This window comes from Myotis nattereri (genome assembly GCF_964212035.1).
Source record: "Myotis nattereri genome assembly, chromosome: 11".
In the NCBI taxonomy this organism is placed as follows: Eukaryota; Metazoa; Chordata; class Mammalia; order Chiroptera; family Vespertilionidae; genus Myotis; species Myotis nattereri.
Window position 1 is genome coordinate 61,907,311 of NC_138086.1, and position 26,540 is coordinate 61,933,850.

The window sequence follows — 26,540 nt, forward strand, 5'->3', positions numbered from 1 at the left end:
TACCTCTAAGACCCCTTCTACCCCTTCCTGTTCAACCTCACTTCTGGTTATTATCTTCTCCCAGACAAATCACCTCTGTGCCACCATTAAATGAACTAATTCTGAAATGTGGTCACAAGCATTTAGAGTTCTAGTGAACTTCTAAGCAATCATCTGATCCAAACTCTTCATTTCACAAAATAAAAATCCAGACAGGTTAAGTGTCTCAGCCTTGACAACAAAATTATTGCCAATCACTATGAAAATCTGGTTTTTGGACTTCCCCTCCAAATGTTTGTTTTGGGTTTGTTTTTTTCCTGCATCTTTTCCCACTTTTTCTCCAGCAAAACTCAGGAATCATGGAAAACTCAATTAAATAAAAGATCCCTCCCGGTCCAGCTTGTGCGGCTCAGTGATTGAGCACTGACCCATGAACCAGGAGGTCTCTGTTCGACTCCTGCCGAAGAATATGCCCCAGTGGCAGGCTTGATCCCCCGTAGGGAGCCTTCTCATCATTGATGTTTCTATCTCTCCAGCTCCCTCTCTCTGGAATCATTAAAAATATATTTAGAAAATAAAAGTTCCTTCCTCCACAATTTACTCCATAACCTCTTAGAATGAAGCATAAAGTTTATGCTTTGGTTTATTCAACATGATGCCATAACATACAACTGACTGGGTCAACAAATTAAGGAAGAAAGAATGAAACCAATTATTTGCCTTGGTATAGATCAAATCAATTAAATATTATAATACATACTAGTTACTGTTTTTGGAGTCTGCCCTACTAGAACTTAGATTGCTAATTGTCTTATTTTAGGTGCATGTCTTCTCTTTCTATCTAGATTACATGTCTCTTGAAAATAAGAACTTTGTCGTATTCATCTTTGAATTCCCCATTGCCCTATATTGCACGCTTCTTCATGTACTATGTAAATAACTGCTAATTTACTGTATTAAAGATGCATTATTTTTCATAATGTTGAGTTTTATTACCTTTGCAACATTTTTTATCTAACCTACTTTGTTACAGTCTTATTTGCATACATTGCTTTATTCTGATATATTTTCCAATTCAATGGCATAAAACTTAGACAGATGATTCTCAATGGTTATGTGTTTCTATTTATTCATATATACCTTTGTATCATAAAAACTTTTCACATCTGTGTACTTTATACCTCCAATCACACAACATATATCTTGATTGTTAAAAACATGTCTTCTACTTTTATCATTTCCCCAAACTATAACCCCTCACTTTTACCAAAGTATTTGAAGCTATGCTGTACACATTACAGAAGGGCTAAAGCAATCATTGTTCTTATATTGCTATAACACAAGCTAGCAGTTGGTATATTGAAATAACTAAAATAGATGTTTTAAAAAACAAGTACAACAGTAATATATGCCATATGCATAAAGATATGTGCAAGTTGCAAATTAATCTAAATTATCAGAATAAAACACAAATATATGATTTTAATTATCAACAACCACATGATACTATAGTAGAAAGACACCCTAAATAATAAGTTATTGAAAGAACCTTTTTTCCTGGTTTTAAACATTGTTTCAAATTCTGCTGGAACCCAGAGAAAAGTAAAGCATATCTATTGTTTGGCTTTTACAAGAAGTGATTAGTATTACACCTAATTTTATGGGGGAAAAAATCTTTCTCAAAAGCTTAATGTATAAAGTGCAAAAATTTACACATTAAATTTATGTGTGGATGGGTTTACAGCTAAATTTGTTTTAGAGGCATTAAGTGAGTTCATTATTTATAGGCATCCTGGAGATAATTCTTTTTAAAGCACTCCTTCGAAATAAGTGATTTATATGTTTTATAAATCAAAATTTCTATACACTGGGTTTTCTTAAAGAAAAGTATGCCCAAAGGAAAAAATCATTATTTACTCTTATAAATTATGATCAAAACACTTTTTTTCTTAAACTCCAAACTTTAAAAAATAGTTCCATTCCTAAACCAATATTTTTTCATATAAACCCATGTCCTGGAAATGCACACAATTTCCAGTAACCTATGTTACTACTTGGGAATTCTTAGTTAGGAAGATACCAGAGCAATAAATGACTGTTTATCACCCCCAATAAATTCAATACAAATAAATTTTTTTAAAATAATTAACTGTTTTATCTCTTTAGCTTCATTTTAGCCTTGCTGTATTCACACCCTAGAGGTTCCAGATTCTTATCCACGAAGTGATTATGGTCTAGCACAGAATCAGATTTGTAACAAATGTCCACTGGGGTCCTTCAACCCATCATAGACGGGCAGAGCAGATAGATATGTCTTCTAGCTCACTAAGCCCGTTCACCTCACCTCAGGGACCTTCCACAATGCTATGTGGTTAGAAGCTTTCTTTCACAAATGATGAAAATGAATGGGGAAAAAAATTTCAGAATAGAAAAAATGGATGCCCAAGTTATTATGTAGCACCTAATGGTTACCCTGCATCTACCACCTTAGTGCCCAAACTCACATGCTAACATGTATACACTAAGGGATAAGGTTTTAAGTTTCATATCTTTAATTTTTATCCGATTACTGATATGTACCATTTATATTAACACTTCAATATATCCAAACACACAATAGCATAAAACTTCTAACAGTGATCTATAATAGTATAGAACCCATTGTGATTTGTTTTAAATTTTCTAGAACAAATAAAGTACAAAGCTAATAAAATGACATTGCTAATTCGTATGATTTTTAAATAAATATTACCATATCAAAATGAAACTAACAGCAGTTATGCCATCATTGATAAATAAAATACAGACTCTTACTCTTTTTCTTAAAAGGTAATTTAGCATGTCATTTTCTCATTTATTTTTTTGCTACTGGTCTTTAAAATGCATTTTTTTTCTCAAAAAAATCTAAATAAAAAGCATGTCCAAAGAGAGAGAAGAAAAAATTGCAAAATACGATATTTTTTAAGCTTACATGTAGCTGTACAAAAATCTGTCACCATCTATGTTACGATTCTAGCCATCAATAAGGTACTTTTTTCAATGCACCACTCAAAAATCAATTATATCAACTCTTTTGTATAGAGAAGCAGCACACCTTTCAGGCAACTAGTATTAATGAGTAGACATGACTATAGAATCTCCATCTGTTTCTCTGACAAAGCTGTGGCTACTCTAGTCTCTCATTGAAATTCCATTAATCTGGTGTACCAAGGTCCAATGCGAAAATCAAAACTCCATCTAACCCTTTATCAGCTCACAATAACCTACAAGTGAACTCTGCCTGTTAGCATGCAGCAAGTTATGATTTTGCTATCAATCAGGCAGTTGGCCAATAAAAATAAAAAAAAAAGCAGGCTGGAAACAACATGTCTGGCAGGGTGGGGAGACTTTGTTTTTGTTTTCTGTTTTCATCCCCTTTCAATTTCTATAGGGTGTCTGGACCTTGTGAGATTATGCATTATCCTCCTTGGCTGTGATTTAATTGCTACCAGCAATCAAGTCGAAGCATCACTGAAGTGTGCTTGAATTTCATTAGAAGATATAACTTATGCTACTTTCCTACAGTACCTAATAAACCATAAAGAAACCAAAACACATATGGCTTGAGGGAATAACTGGAAAATTAGGTAGCCATTTGGGAACTGAGTGAACTTTTGAACCAGAGAAACAGAGAAAAAGAAATATTAAAGGAAAAGACAGACTTAGAATGCACACAGAGATGTGCAGGTTTGACCTTTCGGTGCCTTGAAAATTACATTAGCATTATGAAAAATACATATCATGTTTAGAGTTTATCATCCATCAGAGTTCAGATATTTTGTTAGTGCCTACCATAAGGTAAAAGTCAAAAGGACAAAACAACAATCTGATTTGACAAAAGGCCTTTTGGTGACCTGTGCTAATTTAGTTATACTTATTGTTAAATGCATTATCTTTTCATAATTAATATATCATTAGACTGAGATCACATAATGAAGGAAAATTTATTCAGCAAAGGAAAGAGAACACATACAAATCTAAGTTGCAGAGAGAAAAACTGATATGACTAGAAGATATTTTAGAATGGAAATAAAAGTCCAATTGGTAGTTTTAAAATTAATTTATATTAATCTCAGAAAAAAATGTAAAATATCAAAATGGTATTATTTATATACCAAAAATAAATAATACTAAAAGTTAAGTTTTATTTCTGCTCAAGAATAGCTTACATAAACAATAATGAAAATGCACCAATATTTAGTAAGAAATTTAGTGTTATAAATGTTATTAAATAACATTTAAATATTGATAAAGTAACCTTTTAACAATAAATTTTATGCTATTAATGTATTTCCTGCTTATTTGGTTATGAAATAAACATAATAACTTATCCACTCATAAAAAAGAAAACAATAATCATGTAAATGCTCTATAATAAGGGAATTAATAATAATTCACTTTTTCTAACAAAAGCACTGGCTCTCATAGATATTTAATTGCTGGATTTCTTAGGTTTTTAAGAATATTTTTAAGAATGCATATAAGTTCCCCTTGTACATCAAAATATTTATACTGTTTTGAGAAATCCTGAGTGTATATATTCTATGAATATTCCATATGTACATGTATATACATATATACTTATATATATTCTCGTGAGTATAAATATCCTGTTTCTATATATGTATACATACACACACATCACATACTCATTTCTATCAATATTTTACAGAGGAGCAAAACGAATCATTGTAATGTGCCTGGAAAATAGTTCAACTCAAATAATAATTCATAATTTTGCCTGAAAGTATTATTTTATCAATTATAAAACATTATGCAGTAGAAATGCTTTTGAAGATCAGATTAGAAAGGGTGATGCTCTCTTTCGGATAGCAAGTGTGACCGAAGAGCAGGGAGCGTCTTTTTAAAAGACAGATAGAAAATAAAAGGGAAGAAAAATCCCTTCCTTTAAAAATAGAAATTAAATGTTTACCAAAATGTAAAATTCAACATCAAATGGATATGATTATTATTGCTGCACATTGTACAAAGTTCTGAATATAAAGAAAAGATTGTGTTGTTCTGAATCAGTGGTTAGAATGTTTATCACTTATGCATGTACTTGACTTATCCCTGTTCTGCAATAGACATAATTTTATACCTCATAAAAGCAATTTATGTTTCCAAAGGGAATAATCTGGATACCATAAAATGTGGAGTGCTCTGTTGCAGGAAGCATATTTTCATTCCGCAATTGTATTTAGAGATGGAACTGCACAGTTTGATCATCATATAGTGGCAGAAGGCATTACTCATTTCCATGTCTCTGCGAAACTTTGAGTGCCACAAATTAATATGCATGGCTAATTTATCGATACACATTCTTAATTTATAACTACATATCACCCTGATGAGATCTTTCAGATGCACTCAACTGGCTATAACAGAGAAAGCACGCACTACACGAAAAACAAGTTGCATAACTTTGACAAGTTTTAAAAAATTACCAAGAGATAAACACTCAATTTTATTGCTAATCCAATTAATACAAAGCACTATAATATTACCGCATAGTGTGGGGCAGTTTTAGGTGACAATCAGAAAAATGAAAATGTGTACTAAAAGAAGCATTTGATGAAAACCTGTCTCAATGTGAGAAGGCAATGTAGGGATAATTAATTTAATATTTTATGAACTAATTATGTATGAAGTTTTCAGGGGGGAAAAGAGATCAAAAACCTTTTTCATTATTTATAAAATAAATAATACAACAAGCCATTAGCAGCATACTAAAATTAAGCAAGAATCTTATAATATTAAATTAACCAACTAACTTACTAATAATATTCATATGATGATGCAAGCACTCTTCTCAAGATTCCAGTAAAGAAAATTTCCCAGGAAATGAAGGAACCACATACTTAGGAAAACCACTAGAGAGAGCTCTTCTGTTCCTTAAAAGGTTCCGGTAAAGATAAGTTAACTGAAGCCTGTGCATTTATCTGCTTTCTGACAAGACCACCACCTGGACACGTTGCATTATTTGGTGTTAGTGTCAAGACGTATATTCCATGGGAAAATATCACATACCATCAGAGGGAGCCTCATCATCTTTATCGTATCTTTCTGAGGCTAATGAAATAGTGTCTGGAGCCCCAGAGAAAGGATCATCATATTCGTCCCCATCTTCTGCATCACCTGTTAAAGAATCAGAGAAAAACCTTTTATAATTTAGCCATCTTAAAAAATGTCACTTTGTCAGAAGAGGTAAGTTTTCCTATTAAATTCAGTCACTGACATAAAGAAAAAAACAAAGAAAACTTTTGAACTGTAAGAACAGGTCCTATTTTAATGTAGATCCACTGTAATTTAGATAAAGTTAAGAGTTTCTGAAGGTCGGTATACAAGTGTTTATTTCAGATACAAAAGGATTCAAGTTTTAAAATTATGATGGTCTCTACAAAGATGAATAAAAAAATAGAAGCAGGGTAAAACAGAGCGTGTATCCAAAATAAACGAACAGGTGAAGCCAAAATAATGATAACAAGGATGACAAAAACAAAACACAGAAAGCACACAGAAATTATTCAACTTACCATTTACCTACTCAATATTTGAAAAATTGATAATGTAAAGCCATATGAACATTTTTGTTTTCATTAAAAATCACAGGATAACGTTACGGTAAAATTTAAAATGGTGAGCTATCACTGAATGAAAATTGAAGGTATCTGGTTTGTAAATAACCTTGTTTAAACGTAAAAGGGTTATATGTGTTTTAAAGCAGCTTTCCCCATACAGGATTCCTGCTCTTGAAAATGCAATTATTTTTTATCTACTGTAAAACGTTCTAGCCAGTTTTCTACATGATTTCCAAACCCTAGGTTGGTTGGTTTGCTGGTTGGCTGATTGGCTAATTTGAAGCCATTTAATCCCCACAATTAAATCTTGTGGTTTGGATTTTTCCCACATACTCATTAGAAAGATTTTTTCAAAAGAAGGTTTCATATATTTGCTAGCCCAGTTATATATATAAGCACTCATTTTGTACCCATATTCAACAACTAAGAAAAATATATACTTAATACTATACCAATTATCTGTTACCAATTCTAGTTCTCTGTTAACAACTTAAGAGAAAACCAGCTACCTTAGGGATTAGCCAAAAAGCATGGAACCCTAGAACACCTACAGAATTACTTGTAGACCATGGTTGCTGAAAAGATCCAGATTAAAGCTACCAGTCACTCCAAAGGACCTCTGTACCCTCTGACGTCCATTTGGTAGGTAGCACTCTATTTGTCAACATGTTTTTGGTACGGAACATAGCCTCTTTCAAGACAAAACCATCCAAGTAACTTAAAAAAATCAATATTCATCTCTATTTCCTTATAATGTTGATATTTCACCAGCATCTGTCATCCTGATCCTGAAAGAAAAGGCAGGATCTCCAATCAAGACAATAAGAGCGGAATATAGAGAAGACTACTTATTGGCCTCAGTGATTCCGCCACGAGGTGCACCAGGCATGGTGATGCTTCCTCCCCCGTTAAAATTGTCAGGAGCACATCCAAATACTACTCATTCCTCAAATCTTAATTTCTCTTTCTTACAAGATGTTCAATGTATTTTTTCAGAACATTAGTGATCCCTTACAATATTTCCCCTCATGGAAAGAAAGTGCTCTGATTTAAAACATGAGGTCAGAGAGAACCTCGCAAAGTGCTAGTAAAAATATGTGTGAACATGGAATGGCAGCTCATGGAAGATGTGGTAGTAAAGATCACAAAATTTTCCATTGCTCTTAATGCTAGAGTACCCTAAGATTTTTTTATAAGATGAATTTTCAAAGGATATTTCATATAATTAACTATAAAATAAATCTTGCTGTGAAAAAAAAGTTAGGATACTTCAAATACATCACCAGAGCTTGCACTCAGCATATTACACTATTACAAATATAAAAATACAACGCTGAAATCAATGACTATATGGAAAGGATTCTGAGAAGTATTCATATGCTTGGGCTTAAGTCTTTTAATCTCTATGTGGAAATAAGCTGAAAAATAAAACTTAAAAAGTTTTGAAAATCAGGGGGGTGAGGGAAGGTAGGAGAGTATAAAGTGGGGCTAAATGATGATGGAAGGAGACTTGAGTTGGGTGGTAAACACACAATACAATATACAGATGATGAATTATAGAGTTGTATATGTGAAACCCATATATTTTATTAACCAATATCATCCCAATAAATTCAATTTAAAAGAAAGAAAATCAGAATTAATTTATCCTTAAATAATCTCTTATATATTTTGTGTATGTCCATACGTATACATACATACACACATGCACACACACACAACATAAAGATTATTAAAGCTATAAATTCAATAATACTTAATATGAGTTATGAATATTCCACACAAAATTGGTCAATGGCATATTAAAGACCTTTGCTTTTTGTTTTATTAAAAAGCCTTTGGTTTTTGTTTTATTAAAAAACAATTTTGGATTATATATATATATTAATGTGTGTGTGTGTGTGAAATTGTCTTAAACTTACCCATTCTGCAGCTCATCTCAAATGTTTTTTTTAATCAGTGTGATATTTATATTTATCTAAGACAATGTGAATTAAGTGTTGTTACTGGACTCAGGTGTCCGTGTCCGGCCCCCCCACCCCCCGCCCCGCCTTTTAAGTTTTCCTTGAAGTAGCTCAGAAAGTAAAGAATAAGGATTTCTGTGGTATCTATACAGGGTTATTCCCTTTTCACCTGCATTAAGTTGAAAGGCCACATCATTTTTCAATATGGTCTTCTTCATTTTACTGTTGTTCCAGTGATGATGTACCCCTGTTCCCCCTCCCTAATTATTTTTTCAACCCAATAAAGACCTGCTGCATTATAAGGGGCTTTAACTGAACACAGGGGTCGCTGTTGAGTAGTGCAATGTATTTTTCCCCCCATGGGCTGAGTATTTGCAGCTATACCTGCAAAGGAAAATGTTCAACTTGAGTTTATGTAATAGAAAACTGAACTCCAAAGTAACGAAGAGCATCAGGTAAACGTATCCAATACAATTTACAGACATAATTGAAAGCATTACAGACTAATCAGACATCTAAAAGAAAAGCATCCTCAAATGAAATGTCTACAGAATCATTAGTTGGCAGCCATTCTATTACAATCACACATAATGTCAGTGGTGCCTTGAGCCTGTGCCAGTGACAACAGCATAAATTTTGCATCTCATTTTAGTGGTCATAAAATTAATGATCAGTTTAAAAATACTTCTTTGTAAAAGTTATTGCACAAAGAAAAGACATGAATGTGTCCCTGTTATGTACTCACAAGGATAATTATGGGGTTGTTGCTCATTAATACTGTTTCTTGTTTCCCTAGAAAAGCATTTGATTTATCCCACAACTTTCAAAAGTTTAATTAATGATACAAAGTTAACAGTCTAAAAAACAATGATCCGAGACTTCCCTTCTTATATTCAGTGGCAACTAAGATATCACAGCAAAACCAAGGCTTAATCATACCACAGCAATATATTTCTCAGAAAAACATTTTAAATGTATAATAGTTGTGTTCAAATCATTATTATGCCTTCTGTTTTATCCAGCTCACCATCAATTAGCATTTCCCTAAATGCCTAGATATAAAGCACAACAGTAGTAACTAAACAGTCATGATCTCTACCACCATTGAGGTTGATTTAACTAATGTACTGCTTATTTTGTCAAATACAGTCTTATTTTAAACACAATCAGGTAAACCTTAAACTAAATAATATACCTAAAACTTACAAAGCATGAAAGATAAATGTGGGGGCAGCGGAGAATTATCTGAGTGAAAACAAATTAATTTCTAATTCTCTACTCAGTTCATTTGTCCAAACTAATTTCAGAAGTAATAAAATACACCTAAATAGACCTACACATTTAACTTGTCATTTCTAAAGGGAATCTATAGTTTAATTCTAAAATCTTGGAAAGATTTAGGTCACCACAAATAAGAAGATTCTCTTCATGACTCTTCTATCATAGGAGCGCTAATTTATAGTGTGCAAATGTGAGGCAGAGTTTTCGAATAAGAATAGCATTTCTCAAGCACTGTCTCTGCCATATACTTCTACTACAGGTCCCCAACCTCAAACATGCTTAACACATTTTTGCACAGAGCTGGAGATGCAGGCATGGGGGAGGGCTGCTAGTCATCTGCTCAGATTTCACTGGGGAGCTAACTTTCAACAGAAGTCAGGAAAGGGAAAAGAAAAGAAATGAAATGTCACCCAAACTTCTGACTTTTCTGCTGTTCTTAAGGATCCCATCAGAACAAACTAATTTCCCTTCCTCCCTACCAATCCTGCTATTTTAAAAAGCAGTTTAGTCCATTAATGAACTTAATACCAATGAGGTCAATGAAAATTGCTTTCTAAGTAAATCTATACATATTTAACAATATCAATGGACAAAATTAATTTTTTTAATTAGAGGGAAATATTTGAAAGGAGACTAGCTAAGGGAACCGAAAACAATAGATTCATGTTTTCTAAAGCTCTAATAACTTCCAAATATAAGAAATCTTCTCTTGAAGTATTTCTCATGTGAATATTCACACCCTTCTTTTAATAATTTATAATTTCCTCAAAAACTATTTGAAAACTGAATTATAATTCAAGATTTACTTAAATCCTCTTGATGAATGAAGTGGAATCTGAGAATATAATATTTACTGAACACCTGCTATGTGTCATGCATAGGTATCTTCACATTACCTTAATCATTCTCTACAGTAAATAATTACACCTAAGTCATCACGGGAGTAGAACAAGACTAACATAGGGGCAAGATACAACTATAAGTAAAGTGTGTTTTTTTTTTTATCATGTACCTAATATATATTAGAAAATTATACTTTATACTCAGTCAATAAAAGTCTTTACTCAATTATTTCAAGTTGCATTCAAGAGACCTATGACCTTGTTATGTGACACAGAACAAATTCTAAAATAATAGTAATTCTAGTCTAAAATAATTCTAAAATGAACATATTCCTAGTACATAAAGCGTATATTCAGATATACTTTATACTACTGGCCTATATGGCAACTAAGAATAGGAAACCAGAGTTAGCCCATAAATCTGTAATGTACAATATTTGAAGGACACAAGAAGGAACTCTATTCTAGGTAGAAGAGGCAATATTTCAAGTGAGTAACAGGGACTAGACTAAGCAAGATGGGTCCTCGTTGCTTAGATTCAAATCTTTCTCATTTACAAGCAAAATTAAGGAATTTAGAAAACCAACTGATCATTTATTCTCAAGTCACAATTTGTCAGACCTCCTCAAGGGAGAATCTAGACTTCAGGATATGAAGAGATAAAAATGAGGACCTTAAGAAAGTAAAGAAATGAAAAGGGAAGTGTTAAGACCACAGCTTGCTATGGAAATGGATATAAACAGCAAGTAAAAACTTAACTTAATGGACAAGTTTCTTATAATACAAACTATTCTCATCCAAAAAAATTGGAATTAAAAACAAATTTTACTCTGAGATCTATGTGGCTTAATGTATCAATTCAAATGGTTTTAAGAACTGAAATACTGCAAACGGTCAATTCTGTACTGTTCTGTCTCACCATGGGGGTGGGGGTAGCATCTACAGTGTAGGGAGGAGGAGGTGGGAGGGGAAGTCAGGAAGGGCATTAAACCGTTGTGTACCTTGGAGAAACTAAGAACTCACTTAATAGAAATGAATAAACCTGGATTAATTCATTCCACTTCAGAGCTCACTACCTGGTCCTTTTTCTTCCCAATAATGATATTAACATGGTAATTAATTGTCATTTGAAAAAAATAATGAAGTATGTGAAACAAACAGGAGTCCAAAGGTAACCAGGAGGAAAACAGCCCCTGTTCACTTCATTGTGACCCCATATTGACCTGGGAGAAGAGAGAGAGGGAAAGAGAAAGAACAGGAAAACAGCTGAAAGGAATCTGCCCAGGTCACCTTGGATGAAGACAATCCAAAACCCCAAGGGGAATATGTGAGAGAAAAAAGAAAAAGCAGCACTTTGAAAACATGCATGGGTGCATGGATTAATTCAATGTAGAATCTGATCATCAATATATCCCTATTTAATTTAAGAAAGTATCGTGAATAATTACTTTGCAACTATTAAATGTGTACTTCAGTTTACCGTCCTAACAAACTACAGCAGGGGTCCTCAAACTTATTAAAAAGGGGGCCAGTTTACCGTCCCTCAGACTGTTGGAGGGCCGGACTATAGTTTAAAAAAAAACTATGAACAAATTCCTATGCACACTGCACATATCTTATTTTGAAGTAAAAAGACAAAACGGGAACAAATACAATATTTGTATTTGCATGTGGCCCGTGGGCCATAGTTTGAGGACCCCTGAACTACAGGAATGGTCCTGTTAGAACAAAGCTGACTGTACTTTGAGGTGAGATGGCACAGAATTGCTCAGCTTCTCATATTTCTCCAAGGTGTACATCTACTTTATCCACAGGCTCACTTCTGAACAGGCACTCCTGGTGATTAGTTAGCTCAGTACAGCAGTATTGAACTACAAATGACTTATTCAGAGGGAAATGATTATGGGGAATCTCTGAATTCTGTGTTATTTAAACTCTTAGTCTAGGCTCATTTTTCAGTTCCTATCAAAAACTATATAAACTTCCATTCTCTTTAGAGAAAAAGAATGTATCTCAGTAATGTAATTTTAATATCCACACACCTGAACAAGTCCTAAACCAGAATACCGAAGGGAAAGTTCCGACCCTATTACTGAATAATAAGCAACCAGACAATGATTTCATATTATCATGCTTTCTTAGCTTCAAATTTTCTTAATGTGTAAGTCACAATGAGAGAGTGACAAATAATCCCTAGTACAAAATGTGCTTTTAAAAAGGCAAAATCTAATATTCCTCTATAATCAGTACACTGTATAAAAGTTATCATAATTACAATGTATAAAGTTATTATTTCTACATTCGACTAAGCAAAATGAAGCCTAATTAAACCCATAGTTTAGGGTTTGTTGTAGACTATCAAAAAGTGGGTATTTGTGGGAAGGAGGAGTGTCCCTGCTCTTCTCTTTAACAGTGTTAAAAAATTAAAATGGAAAAAAAATCTCATTTCCTCCAATCACAACAATCTTAATGATTTAACGTGAAAAGTACTGTGGTTTCCTTTTAACTGTTTGATTTTGGGCTTGTCTGGCTAAGTACTTGGTTTACTGAAACTGTCACTACTCTCTCACTTATCAGTTGGCAGAGATATGAATTACTCTGTGGTATCTGCTAACCCCAGTTAGAAGATGTCATACTGTTTTCGCCCAAACACAGATCCTAGCTCTGCATAGGTTAACTGACCTCATGTTGTGACCCTCATACCAGCGTTCACAGGACTCAGGTCATGACCTATGAATTAGCATCATGCAAGTATGGGCCTTACTGAATTAAAGATGTGAAAAAGTAGGGACTTCCTACGCCTCTCCTGACTTGGTTTTTAGTGGGCTAAGCAGCTGGTTCTCAAATCTAAAGGAAGACCATCAGGTTACCAGCACTCTGACATATTTCCAAAAAAAAACCAAAAAATGAAATTCTTCTTTGAAAATTTCTATGGCATACATTTATTCATATCAAAAGGATAATAAAAACCAGCATTTGAAAAATATTTTCTTATGTTCTTGACAAAAATTGATCCTGTTTTTAAAACAATTATCCTTAAAACATTATCTATAATTACCCAGCCCTGAGGCCCCCTGCTCAGATCACTACTATGAAATCATCTCTGCAGTGTTACATGGTGTTGGATTGGTATCTCATCTCTGTTTCACCAAATTATTCTATGAACAACTGCAAAGACAGGACTTTCTTAACCAATTTCTGTCACAAGACACATAAAACCTAAGAATGTGAACTAACAGGGATTTCTTCATCAGATTTGTGCAGAGTAGATTCTGGATATACTTTTTAATTGTTTTCTCAGCAGGGGGAGCTAGCACTCTCATCTTGAAAGTCTAAGTATACAGTCGGATATTTAAATTTTGATTCCAACTATTACATTTCAGTATGTGTCAGATCATCCACAAAGAAAAATAATGTCAAGTTTGACAAACTTGAAAATTTACCTTTGTCTTTAAATTCCTGAAGATAGCTGCAAAATAAAACAAGAGCATTATATTTTAAAATGAGGACTGACAAATCAAAACAATATCTAATAAGTGACAATAATTCAAAGCTATTTTAAAATGTATATTATAAACATATATTTGGAGGGGAAAAAACTACCTCTTATCCTGAAATGACAATTCCAAAAGATTTATGGGTTTATAATAAAAGTATTTTTAAAAACCTAAGTTACAGTAGTAAAATCAGAACATACCTTTGATACCTACAACTTATATTAATTCATTTCAGTATTGGTGGTTATTTTCCCATATTTGTGTTAAAATTCTCAACCTAACTATGTCTTATCATTTAAAAAAAATATATCCTCACCTAAGCAAAGTAAACAGTTGAATTTTGCTAGAATGTTTAGAAAAATACATATTCACAAACCTTCACAAGAAGGGTATTATGATAAGCAGATCTGTTTTTAAAAGCTATTATAGTGAAAATATGTATTGTCCTTTATAAATACTTAACGGCAATTAAGTAACATTAAAATTTTAATTCAATGACAATAAATTCTTTATTAAAACGTTAATTACAAAGTTGCTTCTAAGTAAAAAGTTAATAATAATAGGCAAGTAAATGACTTACGTAGACTTTACATCTTTTATCTTCTTAATAAGAGATTCTCTCTTTTCCTTTGCTTTCTTGGATAAATTTTCCCCTTTCAGTATATCTGTTACAAATGCTTCAACATCTAAACATAAAATATAAGAAACAGGATACAAATTGTAAGAAAGAATCATTTTTTGTGAAGACAAATAGGACAATGATTGTTTCTATCCATAAGTGTTAATATCTGTACAATCTGTTATAGTTATTTATCAATCCAAAGCATTACAGTTGAAGTATGTTTCAAATAGTAAGCTGGACAAATTTGTTCACCACTTAGCTAATAAAATTTGTATGCTCTACTTATGCTTAGCACAGCAAATGCTGTTTGGATGTTTGGCATCATTAAACCAGGAAGAAGCACACAAGTTTTAATAAACTACAGTGTCCCATAAGACAAATTCCTACAAAAGCAAGCACAGAGCTTTTATCCATGTGTTACTACCATTTAATAGTATTTTGTGAGTTCCTGTATGACTAGGTCATTCAAAATATTACGCCAGTATAAGCTAATGTCTCTGGCAAGGCCTGTTTTTCCCATTGTAATCTATTTTCAGGTGTTCAATGCTTTAAAAGGAAAAAAATAAATCTCCTTTTCTAGCCAAGATTCCCCAAATCAAACCTCCTCCTTCCTACCTGCCCCACCCACTCTGGCCAGCCACCTCAAATAAAAAAGATAATCAATTGTGTGGTTTTGTGTGTTCTAGCTTCTTGCCTTGGTATTACTATCTGAAAACATTTCTTTAAATAAAGGAATACGTAGCAACAATACATTCATCCAGTATTTAAAAATATAGTAACCTAGAGATAAAATTTCTATGGCCTCATATAACATTTCCATATATCCTCTTTTTAAAAAATTAATAAACTTCTAAATTATTCTGCTATCTAGTTCTCTCTAGTATAAAATTCCAACAAATCCTCGCCGGTATGATTTTATAATAGCTCCATTCTTATTGTTCATGAAATCTTGTACAACTTTAAATTAACTTTATATACAGAATTTTAAATCCCATTTTGAGATCTCTAATACAGAGGATACCGTAAAAATTTTCCAAGTAGGTATGGCTGCAAACCATCCATATTTCATAGTGAAGAAAAGTAGGTATGTTTTACTTTCTCTTTACTTAACTACTTTGTCTCCTAACTCACACTGATAAAAAGGTAGTCTCAAGACATACAATAATGTTACATGTATTACCTCAAAGCAGTACAATAGTCTTTCAGCTGCACTTCTAGTTAACAATTTAAAACCTAGTGTTTGAGACAGAATGTAATCGGTTTTAAATTCTTGATTACAAAAGTATCTTGAGACCATGAGCAACGCTGATAAGCTGTTGTTCTCTACATTCGCAATAACTGTGTAACGGTCATTTTTCCCTAAATCAACATGACGAGTGAAAGAAGGAAAATTTAATCTCGATATACTTTTTTAAAAATACTAGTAGCTTTCTGATATTTATGTCAAAAGCAAGTCTCTGAACAAACGGAAAGCAAAGTGTCACAGCTTCGCTTTGCTGGAGCGGCCCATGTTTCTGAAGGGGACACAGAGGCATGACCCGGCACCAGTGCAAATCGGACCCGGCCGCCCACGGGGAGCCCAAAATAATAAACCGCTATTTTTAAGAAGTGCTCTCCTCCACACGCTTTACATTTTGCACCCACAGGAGCGCACAAACTTCGGGCCTGCAAGCATCAGCTGAAATGGAGAAGCTCATTGGCTGCTCTGAGGTGGTCACAATAAATCTGCCGAGAAAGTGGAGTCAGGGAAGGGGCAGCATCTTCCTTCCAGCCCGACTCGGCCCTTGCGAGAATCCCGGGCACAATGGCGGGGAAGAGTCTGCTCCATGTTGCTTCCCCCTCGGTGTGAGTCTCCAATTCCCTCATCCCGAGTAGTTAATGGCCTACTTTACATTTTCATTATGCAATCCAAGTTTAAACAAACGGGATCTATTTTCCATCTCCGGAAGCGATAACAGAACGAATTGCAGCCCAAGAATTATTTCTGTAAGAGGTCATTTCAGCTCCATAAAAACCAGAAAACATCAAAAGCTGCGATGCTCTACATAGTGTTTCCTAATATTCTCCAAAAATGGTTTTAAAATCCGGGTCCCTGCCGGTATTTTATGAGGAAGGACTTGTGAGAGGGTGAGGCTGCGGGAACCAGCTATGTTGTGGTGGTTGTTGTTTGTTTGTTTTCCGGGTGGGAGGTTCAGAGGTTGGGCGGGGGGAAAAGATCTATGTTTTCAGAGTCGCCTCCATGTATTTATTCCTAAACTTATTCCAGGAAAGGGGTTTACGGCAACTAAAGTGATTTAATTAACAATTTAAAAATTACTTCTCAAAGGAGACCAGGAAGATGTAGAAATTGCTCTGCTGTTTTTCTCTTTCTTTTCTTTCTGTCTTTTTTAACAAATAAGAGCTTTAAAGCGGAAGCGATGGCTGCAATAGTCTTAGTTTGCTGGTGCCCACTGACTCGGTTAGGCTTTTAAGCTTCTGACATCTGGGTGTTTTTCTGAAAACCCACCCTGTGCCCGCTTAGTTTCGAATCCACCGAAACCAGCCCCTCCGGGCACAGGAGACCCTCCGGCCGCGCGGGTCCTGCCCCGGGTGCCAGGCAGAGGCGGGCGGCCGGGCGCTGGGAAGCCCCTGGGCTGCCCCGGGAGGAGGTGGGCTCTGGGTCCGAGGCTGTGGGCGCGGAGTGTGGACCCCGGGGTCCCCGCCATGGGAGCGGTGAGAAGGGAGCGCTGGGTTTGCGGGCAGCACCGGCGCCAGGCGAACGGGACTGGATCTGCGGCGGCTGTGTGGCTCGGGGGCCGGGCCGGGGGAATATTTCAAAAGCGAGCAGAAGTCCTGGGCTAACCCAGCGCTCCGCTGGCTGGCTGGTGGGGAGCGCGATCTGAAGCTTTTTCTTGGTCCCTGAATAGCCCTGCACGCGGTGACAGTGACGCAGGGAGCCAGCAGCCCCTTCCACCTTCCTTCAGGGGTCGTGTCCCCGGTTAAGAGGCGGGTCGCAGACGCCAGGCCGCCTGGAGGTCGGGGCACAGCCATCATTCCATGGCCGGGAAAGGTCAGCCTGCCTCCTGGCTGGCCTGTGGGCCTGGGGAGTCAGCATTCCTCCTCCTCGGAAGGAGGCCTCCCCTGACGGGCGCACTCGCCACGGGGGAGGAGACACTCTGTTCTCAGAGGCCCCCAGAGCACCAGGTCTTACCCCCGCCCCCTGGCCCGCAGCCTGGTCCACGGCAGATCAGCGCCCCTGGGCATCCCCAGAATGAGCCCCATCTCCATCAGTCTTGCCCTCAAGTCATCACGGAGGGAAAACTTATCCCAGGCACTGGACAGTAAACGTGCTGCTTTTTGCTCCCGTTCCTCCTCCATGCTGTCAAGAATAAACATCTCCCAGTAAGACTGTAAAGATCTGGGGGAGAGGGCCCCCATAAGATCAGGTTTACAATCGCTCTGCAGATAAATGTGAAGGTCTGAAAACAAAATTAAAAGATGACATCACATATTGGCTCAGCAACCTTCCAGCAGTTTAACTTGAGAAACCTCTCAACAAGCCATCTCGACCCCTCCGAGGCCAACACTTAGCACACACATCACCAAATGGTACTCCAACTGTCCTCTTCTTTTCCTGTACATATGTACCCCCCTCCCTCAGAAAAAATGCCACCTGAGTGGCTAGGACAGGTCCCTAACACACACACACACATAAAGGCTAACTGCTTTCTACCAACTTCTATACATAATGAATAGGTGAGACCACACGAGGTTAGGACAGTCTTTAAATTCTTGCAAACAATAAAATCAACTGTGGCCTTCCTGGCGCGGAGCCCCAGCACAGGTTCCCACTCTGGAAAAAAGCGGTTGTTTGACCACTTGCCCTTACTATCCTCCACCAGCAAACAACCCAAAATGTGACTTCCAGGCTGGAGGTCGTAAACAAGTCACAAGGGTAACACCTGGTGTTCTCAGCTGTCCCCCAACCACCCAATAAGTAGGGATTCAACACACACACACACACACACACACACACACAGCCTCTGTGATGGTCTCAACTGTATAGAAGAGAGAGGCAAGAACTAAACTGAATCAACTACCATTTGCTCAGCACCAGATCAGTAAGTGTAAAACCAACCGCACTCCACCCCAAATGGCTTTACTACTTAATTCCACGTCTTCCTCTACTTTATGAACAGGGCCAGGTTTCCGTTTGTATTCACTGAGGTGTTATCACCAAACTTAATGTGGTAAGGATCCCAGCCAAACTTTAAGCTGGCATTGGAACAAAAAGACATGCTTTGCTTCTCTGTTAAAAGGAGATATGGCTGGGAACACACTCCTAAGGGTGAAAACATAAAAATTAAACTGGGCACATGTACATCATGGAGCCAAATGCCCACAGTTGGAAAATGGTTAATTGAAAAGTTATTGATTGCCTTAATCAATGTCTTTCTCTTGATTGCCTCGCACTTTTACAGGTGATGGTTGCACTGTGGACTTTTCTAACATGGAAGAAGAGGCATGAACAAGCACAGGAGCTCTTACAGAAGACATACCTGAGTCTTATATCCTATCATCTGATAAAACTTTCAAAATTGGTTTTGAAGGCTAAATAATTCATTTTGATAGAAAAATAGTCTGTGGAAGGACAGAGATGAACATCTTTCACCTCTAAAAGATGACTCTTGATAAACAGCACCTTATAATAATCAAAATCTTTTTACCACGTGTTTTCAAAGAAGCCACAGTGAATAACACATTAGTCTGAGATTTACACTATATTCACTGTTAGGCAGCATCTATTATAGTGTGTTCAGTATGTGATTGAAAAAGAAATGTAAACTCAGTGGAATGAAAAAAATAGACTTGGCTTTAATTGAAAAAGACAAACTAAGTGAATAATGAGTATATAAAAACTAGCCTATGCCACTTTTATCACCCATATATGACACTTAATCTTAAATTTATGAGAGACAACTGAACTGTTTCAAATCACCAGAGGCTTCTCCTACTCTGTTGTTTCTATCTTCTTTCTAGTAAGATGTTAGTGCTGATAATGTAGAGATAAACTCATTTGGAAAATTTTTATACACTGCTCCTTTTTTAGTATATTTAGAATCCCTACTTTTTAAACAGAAAACCAGTGATCATTTGGATGGAGTAACTATAAAAAACTGTGTGTGCTATCAAGAGCCTTACTTAGTAACCTGAAATGAGAATACTTCCCATGGAGAGCCATGTGGAAAACAAGCCAACCCCAAAGGTCCCCTCCCAGGGAAAAGTAGGACACCGTATGCTTACGATAGGTAAATAATGTTCACATCTTAAGTCATCTGTTAATCTGACTCATAGAAGAAACTGTGAGTTTCTGGCCCCTTGGCTTACAAACACATTTTCTCATTTCTGGAAGAGAATATCTTAGAGTTGTCATAGACTGATTTCTTTTTGAGATAAAATGTTCTCATGTCAACTTTATGCTCATTAGTTATCTCTGCCAAAATGGGACTGGCTTGCTCTTGCTCTGAAGAAAAATCCAGGTGCTAAAGAAATAGGTGACTATTGGTGACTCAGTAGGTGGCACTCTTCCCTTTACATACTCAGCCAATGCCCCGGAAGAAAGTTATGGGACACCAGATACACCATCAATAATTCTCATAGGAAAAATAAAGCCAAAATGTTGACCAAATTATAAATGGAACTTTGGAAAGGTGGAAATCAAACCATACTATTCTCAGCAGTAAAAAATAAATAAAATAAAAATCTGCCTCTATTTCAGTTAAATTGCATTCTTTACCTAATGCCCCCAAAGGGATTATCGATTATAATTTGTGAAAATTAAAAAAAAAAAAAACTGTTCTAGAGATCCCCAATAGGGGGAAATGCAGTATTTCGATGCAAGACTGCCAGGTGAGCAAAATCTCAAGGTCACTTTACAGGAACCACATAGCCACTTTGTGTATTGCTTGTTTGGTCTGGTTTTGATTTTTCAGAGCATTGATATCCACTATATTCTTCTTTTAATACTGGTTTCATTTTCTAATTTAATAAAAAGACACCAGCATCTTCTTAACAGTTTTCCTTTTTCAGTGTGTTGTCCTCAAGCACATGAATGACAATATCTGACTGCAAAATGCTAACACTCCAGTATTCAAAGGGTGAGTAAACATATGGAGGAGGTTGGGGGCCAGTGGTTCCAGTTCCTCTCACTTTCTTGGCTGCCTGGAGGAACAACTCACATAAATCAAGATTATTCTTGCTGTTAGTCCTAGTCAAAATATTTGGATGTAGGAGAAGATTAAATGGACAAGATTTGGGGTTATCCTTTGATTCTAATTATCCAGGCTAAACCTGTTCTTCCACTGTTGTGAAAAAAAATTACACACAATGCAATATACAGACCATGTGTCATAGAAATGTACACTTGAAACCTATATAATGTTATTAACCAATGTCACCCCAATAAATTTAATTTTTAAAACTGTAACGTAATTTTAAAAGAAAAAATATTAATGATTGCCTGTATATGGCAGTTCAAAATTTGCTTTTAACAACAGAAATCTGTAAACACTTTTCCATTCATGAAACAACGAAGAGCTCAAACACTTTTATAAAAAGTATAGGCTTTCAAGATTTAAATACCGATTCCGTAGAAATATAAATAAGTAACAAATTATGCAGCCACTTTTTCCAGAGTACCATTAAATGCCAGTTAAGAATGATAGCCTCTATGGGTTTTTGCATTTCTATAGAATGTTGTCGTTTTAAGTGGGAAGGAATGAGAAGGGGGTGAGGAAGAAAGCCTAAAAGTTTTATAATCAGAAAGAAAAATAACAAGAAAGAAAATAATAAATGGCAAGACTACATTTGAGCACCTACCTCTATCAAGCAGTTGAAATGTCAACCATTTAAAACACATGACATATAATGACTTGAATGAGACACATGGAATACAAAGGAAAATGTCCAAACGTTCTTATCTTGAAAGGCATTATCTTTTGACTTTATATTCTTTTTTCTGAGGGCAAGGGATTTAAAATGCCTGAAAAGTTTAGGTGCTTGCCTTCTCTGCCTTGGAATATTCTAGCACAATGCCATGCATCCCAATAGCTCTCAATCGTTAACCACAACCCCCAATGTCTCTGTTCTTCGTTTCGAAGAAAGAACTAGGTAAGCCAGTAATATCTATAAATGTCAAACCAATACCAATTCTTCTATAGCTTTAGTAATTTTTATATTTAATAATACAAGTCATCATGTATAAGTCCAAAAGATTTGTTGTGGATGAAAAACGTGGGGAAAAACTGAGAGCATTTATTCTTGAAAATCTCCTTACCTCAAAAAAGATTGTCATTACAGTCAAATATAAAATGTTAGCTTTCTTTGAATAAGTTTAAAAAAGAAAACTAAAAAACACTGGTTCACTTATTTCTCTCAGATATATTATTTTCTCAGAGCCTTATTACACCTTGAAAATGTCTGCTGACAATAAAGTGTAAGGCAAATTTATAATCTCCAAGATTGTAATGTTTTAACATTTCATGTGTTTTAGTATGTAATTTGCTTCAATAATATGAAATATTGAAAATGTCAATAAGATAACTTTTCAAATGCTGATTTCAGACATGATGCAAGTATATTACCAGACTAAAGAAAGAGATGGCTAAAGTATACAGAAAGTTAGCATTGGTAGATAATTTAAATATTATGTAATTCTAAGCTTTCAGTTAAATTACTCAAATAAGGGCCACATGAAACACTTTTAATATATGGGCATCAGAGAATAAAGGGTCTCAAAAAGTACATGTCATACTATCTGCAAATGTATGATTATAGACCAAAAGAGCAAACTGTCTACTGCGGGGGGCTGTCAAGCTTTAAAAACAGGCACCCAAAGGTTTGTACTTTATTTCTTAAATTAAAAAATTCATATCTTCATAAAAGGGGGGAAATTCAGTTCTAGACCTGGAACATCCTGAAAATGGTAACATCTATTTTTGGAGTAATGATAAATACTACTCTGATCAGATTATTAAAATAATACTCTAAATAATAATACTCTGAGCAATTCCAGCATTATAATCACAAAAAAATGTTAACTGTAGTAAAACAAACTAGTACTCATGTGAAACTCTAATATAATGGAATAAAAGCTGTCTTTTCAGTTCTTTCAATATTTCCCTGAGTGGTATCCATTACTGACAACAAACATTTCTTAGAGTAGAATCTAGCCCACCACAAATGCGTTCATCACACTGTAATCATGTTCACACAAACTAAGTCTGCATCCATACATATTGATTTTATTTTCTCTGTCATATTCATGATGCTAACTTCTAAAACAGTATAGCAGAGTATTAGATTTGGTTTCACACTAGAACTGTAACTTACTATTTAAAATGTCACATTTTAGATATTGCTTTTTACAAGTTAAAATAACCAACTTGTAATATAGGTATCTAAGAGAACCCCATTAAATAGAGGATATTCATGACCAATATTGAAATATAAATACTTAAGAGACAACTAAAGTAAAACTATCAAAATTCAGTTTCCAGAATTCTCATGCATGAATGACCCAGTGAGTAATGGTAAGAATTCCAGAGCATCAACATAGGTAATATTTGTGTTACCCTAATATATTTTCTACCTGATGCAGAAATATAAATTTTTCATTGGCCCTTAGCTACAATACACAGCTACATACCTAGCATATATATAGCTCTGAAGAACTGCATCTTTATCTCCTAAAGTAAGTCCTATACATGATAAGGCTGAAAAGGGGAAGATGAGGGTGTAAAGATGAAGTACATTCATGTGACACAGGAAGTTGGACTTCAACACATCCTTCCCTTTTATTAGGTTACTCAAGCTGCAGACAAGTGGCCATTTGAGAATCAGGCCCTTTCTGAAAGTCTTCAACGAGTGGACTGAATGTTCAAGGAAACATGGGAGTTTTAGAAATGACAAACCCTTTCATCCCATAACCCCTGACATCGGTAGCTCAGACATCACTTTGCTTCTTTACACCCTTCTCCTCCACTGGCCGAAGAACTACTTCTTCCATTACTGATGATCCCTTGCCAGTTCACACACACACACACACACACACACACACACACACACACACACGATGCACACACTTACACACGATGCACACAGAAGAGTACATGCCATCCATGAGGGCTGCCCCATCATCCTAGCGCCCACATTCAGCACACGCTCACTCCCACTCTCAGACCCGTCCCACTGGCCAGGAGACACGGGACCGCAGGGAAGCGGGGTACGGAGTGAAAGCTTCTGTCCCCATCGGCTCGCCGTCCCTGCGCCCCCGCCCCGCAGCGTTACCCGCCCCCTTCCCGCTCTTTACCTGCCAACAGGTTCCTAATCTCCTCGGGGAGGGGACAGGGAGAGGAGGTACTGCTGGGGTTGGGCATGTCGGGGAGCGCGGGGCGTGCGGGGGAAGGACCTGCTTGGGTTGCGGCTGCGACCTAGCCTCTGGCTAGCAGTCCGGTGAGCACAGCGGGACTACGATTCCGGACACTGCCGGGCCGGGGATCCCAACAAGGAAGTCACTGAAGCCGGCCCTCGGCACTGGACTCTCGGCCCTGCCCCGCCCGCAGATCGGGGCGGGACGATGGGCGGCGCAGAGACCGGTGCCTGAAGTGCCCCAGTGCGCATGCGTGTCCCTGGGTTTTCCTAACCTCCGGACAGAGCCTCCGGGCAGGCACGCCCCCCTCTACGTCAGCGAGCGGGAGGCGGGGCCGCTGGTGGGAAGGGAGCGTGGGGCTGCGTCACCTGACCTGCGCCTGAAGCTCTGGCCGCCATTTTTGTGACTGGTACCCCCAGACCCGCTGACCATTTCCTGGTCATCTCGGAAAACACCGTATCCATGGTGCATCCAAGCCTTCCGATTGAGAGACCTGGCCACCGATCTGCACCACCGAGGCTTGACACCTGGCCTGGTACCCATAAGGAATTTTCCACCGCCCTGAGCTATTGTGGCCTTCTTTGTCCGATTTCGTGAAGGCAACAATGTTCCCGCTTCCGCCAGTCCTCCCGGAGAAGCCAGTCCGGAGAGCGATGATTGGCCCTTCCGTTATTTTCTGCCTAATTAGGATTCGTGGGTGATTTCCCCTACAAGAACGAAGAGTGGGGAGCTCTAGTCACTATCCTTTTGACTTCATGCATAGATAGATAGATAGATAGATAGATAGATAGATAGATAGATAGATAGATAGATAGATAGATAATAGATGGGTGGGTGGGTGGGTGGGCGGGTGGATACCACTGTCCATCCAAGCATCAAATTGCTAATGATTAGAAGAGTAGAATTATAAAATATATTCACTCCAACCTGATCCTTTAGTCAACAAGACTTATTGTCTTCTATCTGTAAATCTTCTCTCACGTTTTCTCTAAAATCCCAAAAGACACTGGCGGGGGGTGGGGGGGTGGGATGTGTGTGTGTGGAGAGAGAGAGAGAGAGAGAGAGAGAGAGAGAGAGAGAGAATATGAATTGTGTGTGTGTGAAATACATACATATTTCTATTTCTTCTGATAGGAACTGCCATGGAGAAGCTCTTTCCTAGATGTTACTATTGTATTTTGAAGATAGTATTGGGCTCCAAGCACAATGTAAATTGTTTATTCCTCTACCCTCCTGACTAGATCATTGGCCCTTAAACTTTAGTTTGCATTAGAACCACAGAAAGAACCTATTACAACGCGGATTCCGAAGTCCACTCACAGGGATTCTGATTCAGGCCGTTTAGAGTAGGGCCTGATTGTTTGCATTTTTAAACAAGCCTTCCAGGGGTTCTAATCTAAACATCCTGAGGTTTGATTTTGAGAATCATAGGGCACAAAGTGTGTCATAACTTTCATCCCCAACTGGAACCCTAAACCTGACATAGAATAACAGCTCTATTAATATTTCATACCAAAATCAGTAACAGTAAGAAAATTAAATAGTCAAATGCAATGGCATTTTTGTATAATTCTCTAAGAGGTACAACACACACTAATTGTAAAAGGAAAAAGTAAAACATTTTGGAGTCTTCTCAACAAAAAACAAAACCAAAAATTGAAAATTAAAACATACAACATAACCAAAAGACACCCCCAAAACAAACCCATTTCCTAAAATAAAAACTGAAATTCCTACTCAGATTTAGATATGTGATGAATTATAGAAAGAGTGCTGAAAATTCTAATTCTTTTCAGTGGAGGTAAAGGTGAGTATAGAATCATTTTACAACATTGGTCCTCCAACTTCAAAGACTTATTATTCTTAAACTACAAAATTATCTTTCTTTCTAAAGAAGGAAGAAGCTATTTCATGGGCATCTTGTATTCGTGAGGGTTCTCCCTCCTTTACAGTTATTACATATAATTCTCTGTCTTGTCACGTTTTTTTAAAAATATTAAACTAGGCCTCCAAATGTTCCTACCTTTTGTTTTCTTCTGATAGACCTGGCCAGATTTTTTTTTCTTCTCGTGTCTCATTCATTTATTTATACTCAACTCATTCCACAAAGGAATTGAGGTGATTTACTCTTGTATCAAATAGACAGCTTTCGGGAGTGTATCAAATGGACAGTGTCTACACTGCTCATTATGACAAGTCATTCTTGTTACTGAGAGACAGGAAACTATTAAGATGGCCTTAAAATATATAGCATCTAGTAGTCCAAATAAAAAAGGCAATAACAGAAAATGGACTTTTTGTATGAAACACATTTCCCCTGTTTAGG

The 26,540-nt window shown here is 36.5% G+C and overlaps 1 protein-coding gene across 1 annotated transcript in view; it reads right to left on the minus strand.

Moving 5' to 3' along the window:
• Positions 1 to 24,221, minus strand: part of SKAP2 (src kinase associated phosphoprotein 2) — a gene marked incomplete at its 5' end in the record, with an annotated part of 151,879 nt that extends 127,658 nt beyond the window's left edge. Inside the window, 4 exons of the mRNA XM_081102291.1 lie at positions 6,049 to 6,156; positions 14,130 to 14,155; positions 14,764 to 14,869; positions 24,155 to 24,221. Coding sequence (XP_080958417.1) covers positions 6,049 to 6,156; positions 14,130 to 14,155; positions 14,764 to 14,869; positions 24,155 to 24,221 — 307 coding nt within the window. The remainder of the gene's footprint in view (positions 1 to 6,048; positions 6,157 to 14,129; positions 14,156 to 14,763; positions 14,870 to 24,154) is intronic.
• Between the last annotated feature and the right edge of the window lie 2,319 nt (positions 24,222 to 26,540).